This window comes from Bos indicus, chromosome 12 (genome assembly GCF_029378745.1).
Source record: "Bos indicus isolate NIAB-ARS_2022 breed Sahiwal x Tharparkar chromosome 12, NIAB-ARS_B.indTharparkar_mat_pri_1.0, whole genome shotgun sequence".
Taxonomy (NCBI): domain Eukaryota; kingdom Metazoa; phylum Chordata; class Mammalia; order Artiodactyla; family Bovidae; genus Bos; species Bos indicus.
In genome coordinates this window covers 89,517,924-89,531,845 of record NC_091771.1, presented here as the reverse complement: position 1 = coordinate 89,531,845, position 13,922 = coordinate 89,517,924, and the positions used below count along the sequence as shown (strand labels likewise).

General features: G+C 61.7%; 1 protein-coding gene across 1 annotated transcript; it reads left to right on the top strand.

Annotated features, from left to right (window-relative positions):
• Positions 1 to 2,498: 2,498 nt before the first annotated feature.
• Positions 2,499 to 12,422, top strand: LOC109567105 (collagen alpha-1(I) chain). The gene is made up of 2 exons (XM_019971851.2): positions 2,499 to 2,678; positions 6,691 to 12,422. Exons 1-2 carry the CDS (start codon positions 2,499 to 2,501, stop codon positions 10,834 to 10,836), a joined length of 4,326 nt encoding a protein of 1,441 aa, XP_019827410.2. The 3' UTR covers positions 10,837 to 12,422.
• Positions 12,423 to 13,922: the final 1,500 nt, after the last annotated feature.

Here is a 13,922-nt window from a genome sequence, read left to right as displayed (position 1 = left end):
ATGCCACGTGCCCCGCCCTCCCGTCAGAGCCGCGTGCCCGTGCCACTGTGCCCAGGGTCGGGGAGCCCCTGGGCTGGAGCCGTGGGGCCTCCACCCTCCTGATGATGCAGGAGAACTAATCGCCTCCTTGGGAGTCAGGCAGCGAGTCTACTTACAGGCTGATTATAAACTAAAACACAGAGATTCTAAGGCTCATAAAATTAGAGAGAAGTTCGTTCCCCCCACTTCCTTTTCCTATTCCAGGGAAACGCAAATCTTGAAAAGAAAAAAATCATAAAAGGAAAGACAATCCCATATGTACTCAGATGTTCTAAAATGTAATAGTTGCTGATTTCATTTTTATTAGAAGGGGGATACGTACACACAGCTTTAGAAACCCAGTCCATAAATTGAGGTGTGGGACCCAGGATCCCTCAGACCCTCACCCGACTGGTGTCACCAGGCTGAGAGGTCACGGTGCCTACACGTCCTTCCAGAAGGCTCTGCACACATACAGTGAGGGTAAGCGGGGTGCCACACACGTGCATTTGTGTGATACACACACACACGACTTCTCTGCACAAATAGGAATCACACATTACCTGTGACTTGTTATGGGTGTTTTTCACTTGACACTTTTCTGGACATTTTCCTAGATCATCACACATACATCTCTCTCCATCTCTTCAGCTCTTGCCTGAAATTCCATTGCCCTGAATTTGGTGGCCATTTCCCTCCTGCATTTGTACTGCACGCCTGCATTACGGCCCCAGGGCCGGTCAGGACGTGGGTGTGAGAACCACAGGTTCACACCCTGCGCCACAGCTTCAGGGAGGGGCCCTCCAACAAGCCGACCCCCACCCCCAGCCCCCCGGCTCCCTGACCGCCCCATCAGTTATGAACCCAGCACCCAGACCAGACGGAGGGAAATACCAACCAGATGTCAAGCAGGAAGCCTCCAACTTTGTGCTCCACCGAAAAGGAGTTTGAAAACTCCGTCCCCGAGACTCACCCTGAAGGTGTAAGGGATCCCTGGGGTGACAGAGGCAGCGCTGACCACCTGGGTTAAGATGCCCCCTGTCTTGACCTGTTCCCGGTGAAGGAGTGGATATGATGTGAGCGCCGGTGTGGCGGAAGGATGCCAGCCTCGAGCCTTTCGGGGGCTCCAGCGGCCAGCCACCCGCTCAGCCTCGAGTTCTCTGGACGGGGCTTAGGTTCCGGGGCCGAGCTGCAGACAGGTGACGGCCAGGCTAAGCCCACGTCAGCTCCTCGGGCTTCTCCTCTCCCCTGCCCACCCCCAGACAGAAGCGAGGAGACGCTGGGCCCCAGATCTGAGCAAGGAGACGCGGGCTGGTCCTCCCAGATGCCAGCGAGGAGACGTTGGGCCCCCAGACGCGACCAAGGAGACGCGGGCTGGCTGGAGCCTGACCACAGGCCAGCCCTGCAGCACAGGCAGGGCAGGTCACCCTCGACCCAGAGCCTCACCCACCCCGCCAGGGCTCACGCGCCCCCCTGGCCCAGGGGCGGTCTGCTTTTAGGGCCCTGGAGGCCCTTGTCAAAGCCAGTGGCTTTTCTTCCTCCCTGTCCTTTCCCATTTGTTTTCAAGCACTTCAAGCACAGAATCGCAAACAGCTTAAGGAATCCACGTTCCCTTCGCCCAGCTTCACCCACTGTTACTATGCTCACACTGGACCCCATTTACTGCAGGGGCTTCTCTCCCTCTCATGACATGCAGACACACGGAGACACTGGCAGAGACACATACACACACACACATAGACACACAGACACACAGAGACACACAGGCACGCAGAGACACACAGACATGCGTAGAGACACACACAGACACACAGAGACACACAGGCACGCAGAGACACACAGACATGCGTAGAGACACAGACACTCACAGAGACACACAGACACACCTAGAGATACAGACGCGCATAGAGACACACAGGCACGCAGAGACACACACAAACACGCACAGAGGCACGGACAGACACACACACACGCACATACAGACGCACACAGCAGCCCTAGTCGCTAGGCATGAGGGGTGTGTCCCCACAGCACTCTGCTATTTAACTCTCAGGTCCTGAAATAGTATCCGACCCTCAGGGCTGGAGGCAGCCTGTGCCCAGGAAACCTTTATCTCAGCGGGGAACGCGGGGGCGGGGCCGTCCAGTCGCTGCCCCCAACACACGCCCACGTGCTGCAGAGCCGGCCCAGGCCAGGCAGAACAGGGGCCCTGGTGGGGGCGTGGCCCCGCGGGCGCTGGACGCCACTGCCTTTTAGGACAAGGAGCGGGTGCAGGACCCCGGCGTCCTGCCCACCTGTGACGGCCGCGGGGGCCCGGCACTGGCCGGGGGGCGCGGTGTCGCCGGCGCTGACTGGTGATCCTGTGTTTCAAGTGACCTCTCGGGAGCCTGAGTTCCTGACAGGACCACACTGGGCGTGTCTACTGCGGCCCTACTGCTTCCACTGGCCCCCGGAGAAACGTGCTCCGCTCTCCTCCTGGGATGGGCTTGCTCACGCCCACCCCGGGGCTGTGCCCCGGGCAGCGCTGGGCGGGCCCCTGCGATGGGCAGGCTGCAGAGGCCCTGGGCTGGGAGCTGGGGGCCCGGGCGGGCCGCGGGAGGGCGCGGGCGGGCGCAAGCGCAGAGCGCGGCCCCTCCGGCGGCCTCGGAGCTCAGACGCCGGTGCTGCCCCGCCCCGCCCCGCCGTTTCTGCTTTCAGCCGCGGTCCCTGCGCCCTCTCGGGGCTCGGTGCCTTCAGGGCTGGCCTGTTGAGGAGCCTCGCCCCCCACGTCGGGGTCTGAGGCTGGAGAGGCCCCGCTGCACGAGGTTCTCACGGTGGGTCCTGGGCGCTGCGTCCGCTCCGGGAGCCTGCCGGAAACGCAAGTCCAGCGCCTCAGACCAGCCGCTCTGGGTCCTGGGGGCCGAGGCGAACGCGCGGAGCCGCGCTCTGTGCGAGTTCACGGCGCCGCGGTGAACGCAGGGTTCCCAGGAGAGGTCCGCGGACGCGTCCAGCCCCCTCCGCCTGGACCCGAGCAACTCAGCCCGAGATCCGCTCCAGGCAGTGGGCGTGCGCCCGGCTCACGGAGGACCCCACGGCTGTCACACCGCTATGGAAGCCCCGCTAACGGCCCCTTGAGAGAAGTTTGTGTGCAGCTTCTGAAAATAGGGCTCTCGCTTCTGCAAAAATAATAGAAGTACGAAAAGAAAGTGTGTTCGCAGGCTTGCGTCCAGCCTCTGTGTTTCTGCCCGCTGTGTGTCCAGCATTTTCCCGCCGCAGCCTTCTCCCCGCAGACTCAGAAGTGCTGGCTTCCGAGGCTCTGCCCGCCGCCCTAGCGTCAGCCACTTAGCGTGTGTCCCGGCCCGCACACAGCCCAGTAATCTTCGCACTGTGCCGATCATCTCCGGGAATGAGCGGCCAGTGGGGGAGGGCTGGACTGCGATTCTGGGCAAACGACCTTTGCCAAACGACCAACTGTAGAGGCTGGGCCCCACCAGGGAGGAGGCTTCAGCAGCACTCGGCCGACAGGCTCAGGGGAAAGTGTCTCGTCCGGACGTCGGACTGAGACCCCCACCCCAGGAATCCTGTAGAGGCACCGCCTGCAGGTGGCCAGGCTGGAGTGAAGGGTCCTTGGGGACAGGGCTGCAGGGTGGGGCTCAGGCTTCTCAGTCTTGGGGTTTCTCTGGGAGCGTTTCTTAGGGGCTCAGGAAGGCGGCCCCGGTGGTGACCTCAGCCCTCCTCCCTTGACACACAGCGAAGTCTACCCACTCCAGCTCTGCGGCCACCACTCCATCATCCCCGCCCCCCCCCCATCACTTCCACTCTAGTGAGACCCTCCAGCGCCTGAGTCCCACTGTCCACAGCGGGCAGAGTCTCAGAGCTGGGGACGTTCCCCTTCGGCCTGAGTCAGGGCACGGTGTGGTTAGAGGAACCAACAGAACCACAGAATAGAAACTCCTTTTGCTTTTTCCTACCTTATGCAATGGCACCCTACTCCAGTACTCTTGCCTGGAAAATCCCATGGATAGGGGAGCCTGGAAGGCTGCAGTCCATGGGGTCGCTGAGGGTCGAACACAACTGAGCGACTTCACTTTCACTTTTCACTTTCATGCATTGGAGAAGGAAATGGCAAGCCACTCCAGTGTTCTTGCCTGGAGAATCCCAGGGACGGGGGAACCTGGTGGGCTGCTGTCTACGGGGTGGCACAGAGTCGGACACGACTGAAGTAACTTAGCAGCAGTGATCTTATGCAAACAAAGCTCATTCAATTCAGTCACTCAGTCACACCTGACTCTTTGTGACTCCTTGGACTGCAGCACACCAGGCCTCTCTCCATCTCCAACTCCTGTAGTTTACTCAAACTCATGTCCATTAAGTCAGTCATGGAGTCCGTGATGCCATCCAACCATCTCATCCCCTGTCATCCCCTTCTCCTACCTTCAATCTTTCCCAGCATCAGGGTCTTTTCCAATGAGTCAGTTCTTTACATCAGGTGGCCAAAGTATTGGAGTTTCAGCTTCAGCATCAGTCCTTCCAATGAATATTCAGAACTGATTTCCTTTAGACTGGTTGGATTTCCTTGCAGCCCAAGGGACTCTCAAGAGTCTTCTCCAACACCACAGTTCAAAAGCATCAATTCTTCAGTGCTCAGCTTTTTTTACGGTCCACCTCTCACATACATACATGACCACAGGAAAAACCATAGCCTTGACTAGACGGACCTTTGTTGGTAATGTCTCTGCTTTTTAATATGCTGTCTAGGTTGCTGCTGCTGCTGCTAAATCGCTTCAGTCGTGTCCGACTCTGTGCGACCCCATAGACGGCAGCCCACCAGGCTCCTCTGTCCATGGGATTCTCCAGGCAAGAACACTGGAGTGGGTTGCCATTTCCTCCTCCAATGCATAAAAGTGAAAAGTCAAAGTGAAGTCGTTCAGTTGTGTCCGACTCTTAGCGACCCCATGGACTGCAGCCTACCAGGCTCCTCTGTCCACGGGATTTTCCAGGCAAGAGTACTGGAGTGGGGTGCCATTGCCTTCTCCAGCTGTCTAGGTTGGTTGTAGCTTTTCTTCCAAGGAGCAAGCATCTTTTAATTTCATGGCTGCAGTCACCATCTGCAGTGATTTTGGACCCCCCAAAAATAAAGTCTGTCACTGTTTCCATTGTTTCACCATCTATTTGTCATGAAGTGATGGGACCAGATGCCATGATCTTAGTTTTCTGAATGTTGAGTTTTAAACCAACTTTTTCACTCTCCTCTTTCACTTGCATCAAGAGGCTCTTTAGTTCTTCACTTTCTGCCATAAGGGTGGTGTCATCTGCATATCTGATGTTATTGATATTTCTCCCGGCAATCTTGATTCCAGCTTGTGCTTCATCCAGCCCGGCATTTTGCATGATGTACTCTGCATACAAGTTAAATAAGCAGGGTGAAAATATACAGCCTTAATGTACTCCTTTCCCAATTTGGAACCAGTCTGTTGTTCCATGTCCAGTTCTAACTGTTGCTTCTTGACCTGCATACAGATTTCTCAGGAGGTAGGTCAGGTGGTCTGGTATTCCCATCTCTTTCAGAATTTTCCACAGTTTATTGTGATCCACAGAGTCAAAGGCTTTGGCATAGTCAATTAAGCAGAAATAGATGTTTTTCTGGAACTCTCTTGCTTTTTCAATGATCCAGCGGATGTTGGCAATTTGATCTCTGGTTCCTCTGCCTTTTCTAAATCCAGCTTGAACAATGGAAGTTCATGGTTCACGTACTGTTAAAGCCTAGCTTGGAGAATTTTGAGCATTACTTTACTAGCGTGTGAGATGAGTGCAATTGTGCAGTAGTTTGAGCATTCTTTGGCATTCCCAAAGAAATCCTTTCTTTGGGATTGGAATGAAAACTGACCTTTTCCAGTCCTGTGGCCACTGCTGAGTTTTCCAAATTTGCTGGCACACTGAGTGCAGCACTTTCACAGCTTCATCTTTTAGGATTTGAAATAGCTCAACTGGAATTCTATCACCTCCACTAGCTTTGTTCACAGTGATGCTTCCTAAGGCCCACTTGACTTCACATTCCAGGATGTCTGGCTCTAGGTGAATGATCACACACACCATTGTGGTTATCCGGGTCATGAAGATCTTTTTGGTATAGTTCTTCTGTGTATTCTTGCCACCTCTTAATATCTTCTGCTTCTGTTATGTCTATACCACTTCTGTCCTTTATTGTGCCCATCTTTGCATGAAATGTTCCCTTGGTATCTCTAATTTTCTTGACGAGATCTCTAGTCTTTCTCATTCTATTGTTTTCATCTATTTCTTTGCATTGATCACTGAGGCAGGCTTTCTTATCTCTCCTTGCTATTCTTGGGAACTCTGCATTCAAATGGGTATATCTTTCCTTTTCTCCTTTGCCTTTAGCTTCAAACAAGGAAGGCCCGCATTAAAAAAAAAAAAAAAAAAGTGTGAACACCACCGGTGCAAGCAGTTTTCCCAAGTGCTCTCTCCAAGCTCTGCAGAGGCCCGGTCAGAACAATGGCCAGTTAACAGAAGGGGACACAGTGGCCCAGAGGGGCCTGGGCGACCCTGACTCTTGGAGCAGAAGCAGGGACGACTAGAAGCCAAGCCCCTCGGCACCCAGGCCCCATTCCTGGGCTTCCTGAGGTGTTTTAAATGGGATCGTCCCATAAGAAATGTTGTACGGGCTCACCCTAGAAAAACGAAGATAAAATCTGTGACGATTCATTCTTTCCCTGCAGCCCCAGGAGCAGCAAGGTTTGCAGCGACAAGACGCCCATCGAAGTCCAAGCCCTGAAAAAGAAGGTGGGCCGGGTTACCTGCAACCCAGCGGCGCGCGCCATCCTCAGCAGCCTGCTGCTCTACCTGACCAACCGCGAGGACGCGGCCCCGGGGCCTCTTGCCGCCCGGAGGGCAGAGGGCAAGGCTAGCCGGGCCCCTGAGCCCCAGGACGCCCAGCGGCGGCCCACGCGCTTCCAGCTGCTCCAGGCCAGGTTCATGGGCAGCGGCCGCGAGCCCCGCCTCAAGAGGACCCGGGAGGTGGGGCGGCTGATCTTCAAGGACAAGCAGGGCCCTGGAAGGAGCCTGGTGGCCGCCACCATCCACAAGCTGCTGGAGAAGGCCGGGGAGGCAGCCGGTCGCCCGGCCCCCGGCAGGGAGCCACCGGGCCGCGAGAAGCCGCGGGCCCTCCCGGCTGGGAGGAGCTCGGTGAAGAGCATCCTGAAGGTGTTCCTGGCCGCGGAGGAGAAGCAGGCCGCGGAGCAGCCTCCCGCAGAGCCGCCCGCAGCCGCGGGGGGCCTGGCCGCGAAGGCGAAGGTGAAGGCCGGTGCGCGGAGCGCGGCGCTGGCCAGGCTGCGGGAGAAGTTTGCGCAGAGCGGCGGCCTGTGCGCGGAGGCCGGACTCCTGCCGCGGCGCGCGGAGGAGCGCTCGAAGAAGCGCCCGCCGCGGAGGCCGCTGCACCGGCCGGAGCCGCGCGTGTTCCGCGTGGCCACCCTGGCCAGTAGCTGCCTCCGCGCGCCGGCCGCCCGCCTCCTGGCCTGCTCCACCGAGCCCGCGCTGCCCTTCAGCGTCGCCACCGTGGTCTGCGGGCCCCGGAGCTGGCTGTCCCACGGCACCCGAGTCACCCACACGGGCGTGGGCCGTGCGCCCCGAGGGGAGACGGGCAACTCCCCCGACGCGGCAGAGACCCCCGGAGGGAGCAGAGAGCCGGGGTGGCGGCCCCCGCCGCCCTCCAACGGCCCGCTGGCAGCTTCCAGGGACGACCTGGAGACAGGGCTCCCAGGTATGGAGGCCGAATGTGTCCCCCGGGCAGCCCCCGCTGCCGCCTCCCCCGGGAGCGAAGCCCATCCTGGCTGCAAGCCTGCGAGCTCCGCGCTGGGCCCAGCCAGCCCAGGTGGTCAGGGAGCTGCTCAGGGGGCCAGGGGAGTAAGCCTGGGGCCGCGACCAGGACTCTCCGGAGGCCACGAGGAGGCTGGCCCCGAGGTCACCTTGACCGTGTGCAGCTCAGAGGATGAGATGGACACAGCGAGTGTGGACTGGGTGCCAGAGCCCCTCTTCGCCATCCAGGACAGCTTCCCAGAAGAGAAGGCGCCGGGACACATCCCCCCACTGGCCGCACTCACCGCACCCTCTGCCCAGGCCGCGCGGCGCACACAGCCGGCCATGGAGCCCCCACAGGTCACGGTCAGACTCCCGGTGGTCCACACGATGCCGCCCCCTCCCGCCACCCTGCAAAGGGCGTCAGGAGACCAAGGCTGGGGTCCTCTGGGCGGGGTCAGTGAGACGGGAAACCCAGGCGCCCCACATTCCCCCACGGCCGAGAGCGGGAGCCGGGGTGCACCGCCGCAGGGCGCAGGGGCGGCGCCAAGGCTCGCAGCCGCACACGGTACTGCTGCCTGCGGTCCAGACCTCCCCGCGGCCGTCTCCACGACGGAGCCACAGAACAGCTCCCTGGGAGGAAAGGACGCCAGACCTGGGCCTGGGGCCTCACAATGGCTCCTGAAGCCCAAGGACGTGCGTGAGCAGGACGCGTCCCCCCTGAGTTCTGAGCCGCCTCAGCAGTCAGAACTGCAGGAACGGCCAGGCGGCGACGCCAGTGCCTGGGAGAACCGTCGGAGGGGCCACATGGGCTGTGCACCCAGCGGCCAGCAAGCACCGGTGCCCGACAGCAAGAGCGGGACGCGTGTCCCCACGTGGCCAGCGGCACCCGCTGGGGCTGGAAGGAGGCCCGAGAGCCTGAGCCCCGTGCGCAGGAGCCCCCCGAGGGAGCAGGAAGGACCCCGGGGGGCCCCGCCACGCCTGGAGTCAGCTGGGCGCGTGCCTATAGCTGCAGGGAGCGCCAGCCGTGATCTTGGTGAGAAGAGAGCCTCCTCCTCAAATGAAAAGACACCACCTGGCGTCAGAGCCCCCAGGCGGGAGCCGGTGGGCAGCGCCTCCCAGAGTCCCCCAGCCCTGAGCCCCAGAAACTTGGCAGCTGGGCAGTGGGAGGGTGGGAGGGCTGGGTGGCCCGCAGGCCCGGGTCTTGTGGGTGTCATGGCCGAGGAGGCTGCTCACCAGCCCTGTGGCCACAGCTCGGCCTTGGGGTCCCCGCCCGGCCCCTCTCAGGAGGCCCCCAGCGCACCGACCCTGGCCGTCCAGCCCCACCTGGTGGCTCTGGGTGAACTGGCCACCGGTGACGTGGCCACAGGCGGAGTGAAGGTGGAGGCAGGAGGCAGGGTCGCTGGCACCACGTGGCAGAGGCCTCGGGGGGACAGCCTGGAGCGCCCAGCTCCAGTCCCAGGCCTGCCGGCGCCCCGGGGGAGCCACGGGGCAGGGACTCCGAGGCCTCAGCTTCCTGAGCAGCAGCAGGCAGAGGGCAGGGCGGGCCCCTCGTCCAGCGAACAGCTTCCCCTCAGTGCTGGGCCTTCCCGCCAGCCCGGCCCCTCGTCCACAGCAGTGGACAGGCCATGGGGGGACAGGGTGGCCCCGAAGCACCCTGACCTCCAGGCTTCCGGGCAAGTGGAGGGAGGAGAGCGGGCTGGTCTGGGCACGGGAGAAAGTCGCCATGGACGAGAGGAGGGGTGCCCAGGGGCTGTGAGTCCGGATGATTCTGGAAGGAAGGGAGAAGGCCTTTGGGGCGAGAGGTCCGGCTCGCGAGGGGCCAGGGAGGCTGGGAGTAGGCCCCGGGAGGAGGCTCTCAGCAGGCGTGCCGGGAAGGGCCCAGAGCTCCCGCGGAGGCAGCAAGCGGGGCACGCCGAGGGTCTCCTGGAGGAGCGGAGGGCCCCAACTTCCGAGAGCCAGGCCCTGTCCCCCTCGGGGAGCCCCACGCTCCCAGCAAAGGCCCAGGCGCGCCAGACGGTGCCCCCCAACTCAGCACGGCCCGTGAGCGGCTCAGGGGGAGTGACACTCACAGTGGGCAGAAATGAGGCACCCCAGGTTCCAGCCCCCAGGGGTGGTCAGGGGGGCCCCCGAGCGCTACTGGGAGAGGGGCAGAGTCCAGCATCCCCCAGCCCCGAGGAGAGGGAGATCCAGGCACCCTCCAATATCCAGGAGAGGCAGAGCCTGGCAGCCCCCAGCCCCGAGGAGAGGGAGATCCAGGCACCCTTCAGCATCCAGAAAGGGCAAACCTGGGTGTCCCCCAGTCTCAAGAAGGGGCAGAGCCAGGCGGCCCCCAGCCCCGGGGAGAGAGAGATCCAGGCACCCTTCAGCATCCAGGAGGGGCGGAGCTGGGTGGCCCCCAGTCTCAGGAAGGCGCAGAGCTTGGAGGGGCAGAGTCCGGCAGCCCCCAGCCCCCGGGAGGGGCAGATCCAGGCACCCTTCAGCGTCCAGGAGGGGCGACGCTGGGTGGCCCCCAGTCTCAGGAAGGGGCAGAGCCAGGTGGCCCCCAGCCCTGGGGAGGGGCAGATCCAGGCACCCTACAGCATCCAGAAGGGGCAGAGCCAGGTGGCCCCCAGCCCTGGGGAGAGAGAGATCCAGGCACCCTTCAGCGTCCAGGAGGGGCGGAGCTGGGTGGCCCCCAGTCTCAGGAAGGCGCAGAGCTTGGAGGGGCAGAGTCCGGCAGCCCCCAGCCCCCGGGAAGGGGAGATCCAGGCACCCTACAGCATCCAGAAGGGGCAGAGTCCGGTGGCCCCCAGCCTCCGGCCAGCGCAAGGCTCTGCAGTGCCCACACCCAAGCTGGGGAGCAGCCTTGCGCCCCGTGGCCCTGCCCAGGAGGGGCCCCCAGATGCCCCCGGGGTGGGGCGCAGCAGGCGCGGGCCACACCTGGCCAAGTACCGAGCCCAGAGCTTCAGTGACCAGAGGTCCTTTGAGCTGTCTTTTAGGCCAACCATCCTCAGGGCCAGCGACAAGTACAGCCCTCCGAAGTGACCCCGAGTGGCATCAGGGGTCCAGGCCTCACTGGGGTCCGGGCACGGCTGCTCCAGCCCCCCAAGCCTGGCCAGAGCCAACAGACGCGGGGAGACTGCTCCCTTGGACGCTGACTCTCAGAGCCGTGAAGGGCAGTTTCCAGTGCTGCTTCCAGGTGACTCCAAGGGCGCTTTCCCTCAGGACCTGCTGAGGAGCGGGACCCGTCACCGGCCATCTCTCCCAGACCCGTCACCGGCCATCTCTCCCACCGCCGGCAGAGCAGCGGGACCCGTCACCGGCCCATCTCTCCCAGACCCGTCACCGGCCATCTCTCCCACCGCCGGCAGAGCAGCGTTCGCGGGCCTGTGAGTCCTGCTGCGGCCTGGGCGGGCGCTGGCCCTGAGGCCACCCACCTGCAGGGGCTGGGGTCAGAGGAGGAGTGCGCTGGGCTTGCGGTCAGCCCCCCGAGCTACAGACCCCGCAGGCCCCTTAGCAGAGGTGTGGGGAGCCCAGCAGAGCCCCGGCCTGACCCTTCTCCCACAGGCCCACCTGCTCAGACCCAGCGCCTCGGCTGGGGCTGGGGGGTGCCCGCCCCCTGCTGTGCCTGGTGGCACCATCTGATTTATCCTTTTTATTGATTTATACTTTGGTCCACAAACGATTTGAGGCAACGGTTGGCAAAGACAGACGGAGGAGATAAAAACGCTGTGCACGCTGTGTGTTCTTTTTAAAACGAGAAGCAGGAGGGGTTTGTCACTGTTTTTAAACAGGCCAGAACGGCCACTGAGATGCCGCCAGTCACGCCCCTTCGAGTCGTGGAAACATGACGTGAACCTCCAACCCCACCCCAAGCCTGTGACCCGAGGGGCCGCCTCCCACGGCCCCCACTGCCGGCGACACCGTCCTCCCAGCAGCCCCCCAGAAAAGAACAGAGAGACCCCCGAGGACTTGCTGGGGGTCAGTGTTCAGCTGGCCCTGGACCCTGGCCTGGACCACCAGGTCCTTCGAGCTTGGCTGGTGGAGGAAGTGTTCGCACTGCAAGTGTGACGTCTTTTCTACAGAAGAAAGACCCTCGAGACCCCTGGGCTGAAAAAACCGTTGCGGCAGCGGGTGGGCGGACGGGTGGCCGATGTTTATATCCGCGTTTTAGCTGACGTGCTTTCTTACATTGAAGTAGCTCGTCTACTTTTACCTCGATTCAGCGCTTTCGGGCTCTGTTTACAGACCCGTCTGTGAGCCCCACCTGTGTGTCCGCGTGCTGCCCACGGAGAAGGCGCTGTTGCCGGGGTCGCGGGCGTGCGCTTTTATTTCAGGCGCCCGTCAGGAACAGCATCGCTCAGTTTACAAATTCAGCATTGCGTATTTGCGTAGCGAGGGCACCTTTGCCCTTTGGTCCTGATTTTTTAAATACTTGATTACATATTAACCGTCAGCTGTTGATTCAGTGTTCCTTATTTTATCCTCCTTTGTATACAAGTTAACTCTAAAATGATCCATTAGGCAAGAATTAACTAAATATATTTTGTGGTATTCTTTCCTTTGAATCTCTACTAACTTTATTCAGCTGGAAATCATTTGAGAAAGGAAATAAAACACGTGGCTCGTCACACACCTGGTTCTCACTTCTCTGACGGCTGTGGGGGAGGTGGGTCTCAGATTAGGAAGCAGGAGCGGAGGCTTCCCGGAGAGGGGTGCCCTGGGGGCTCGGACGAGGCCAGCGGCCATCCCAGGATGTGCAGGGGGCCCCCCGGGGCTTGGACGAGGCCAGCAGCCATCCCGGGACTCGCAGGGGGCCCCCCCAGGTTCGGACAAGGCCAGCAGCCGCCCCAGGACGTGCATGGGGGTCCCGGGGGCCCAGACGAGGCCAGAGGCTGTCCCGGGACTCGCAGGAGGGTTCTGGGGGCCCAGATGAGGCCAGCGGCCGTCCCAGGATGTGCATGGGGGTCCCGGGGGCCCGGACGAGGCCAGCGCCTTCCTGGGACTTGCAGGGGGCCCCCGGGGGCTCAGACGAGGCCAGCGGCTGTCCCGGGATGCACAGATGCCCGGTGGGCTGGGCAGAGCCCAGGTAGAGGAAGGGCCGCCCCCGGGAAGCAGGGCCCTGAGGAGGCAGTGGCCACTCGCCCGGGACGTCCAGGGAGGCTGCAGTGCCCAGAGCAGGGCCTGGGGTCACCACCAGGGTTGGCAGAGAGGCCACCAGTGGGAGCCCCGGCCCGGCGCTCCAGAGCCCAGCACCGCGCGTGGGGACGGGCCTGTGTCCAGCCTCTCCTAACGCGCTCCTTGGTGCCTGGAGACACAGGAGACAGGGTCCCCGTGTCCCCCTCCTTCTGCACAGGAAGGGCTTCTCAGAAGAGCAGGTGTGACCATCCCCGAGGCCTGGCCTGGCTCAGGGGGTGCCCCCAGGGCACTCAGTGTGTGGATCCCCCTGCGGCCTGTGAAGGCACCGGGCCTTTTCCCTGAAAGAACCGAGAGCCTAAGGAAACTGGCTTTTCTCATTTCCACAGAAAACCTGATCAATCGTTGATCCAAGGAAAAAAGTGGGAGATTCCATTCGAACCACCCGAGGACTGTAGTCTTTCAGAAAGTCCTAGGACTCCGCCTGTTAGAGGTCAGAGCACACGTGGGTAAGCTTTTGAGACAAAGGGTCATGGTCACAGGACCCAGGTTTGCAGGTCGGGGGCGTCACCGTGACCCCACACGCGTGCGCGTGGGGGGCTCTCCTGGAGGTCTGCTCAGAGCAGATGCTCAGCCTGGACTGCAGGGACGGAGGAGCCCCAAACCTGTGAAGCAGGAACCCCACTCCCCCCGCCACACTGAGAGCCGGCGTGGTTTCCCACGCGGCCCGCCCCCCGCGGTTCCCTGGACGCCGGCCAGGTCCTGCAGTAGGTTCCTTTCGTCCACCGTCCACCCCACAGACTCGGGCTCAGCCCCAGGGTCAGCAGGCAGTGCTGGATCCCCAACACCCCCACTTATGTAAACTGGGGTTCCCACCGCCCAGGGGCAGCTCCCGAAGCCGACACCTTGCTCCCACGGCCAGCTTTCTAGAAAGGTGGTGGGTGAATGGCCGACGACGAGGCCGGCGGGCCCAGACCGGACAGTCCTGACCGGCG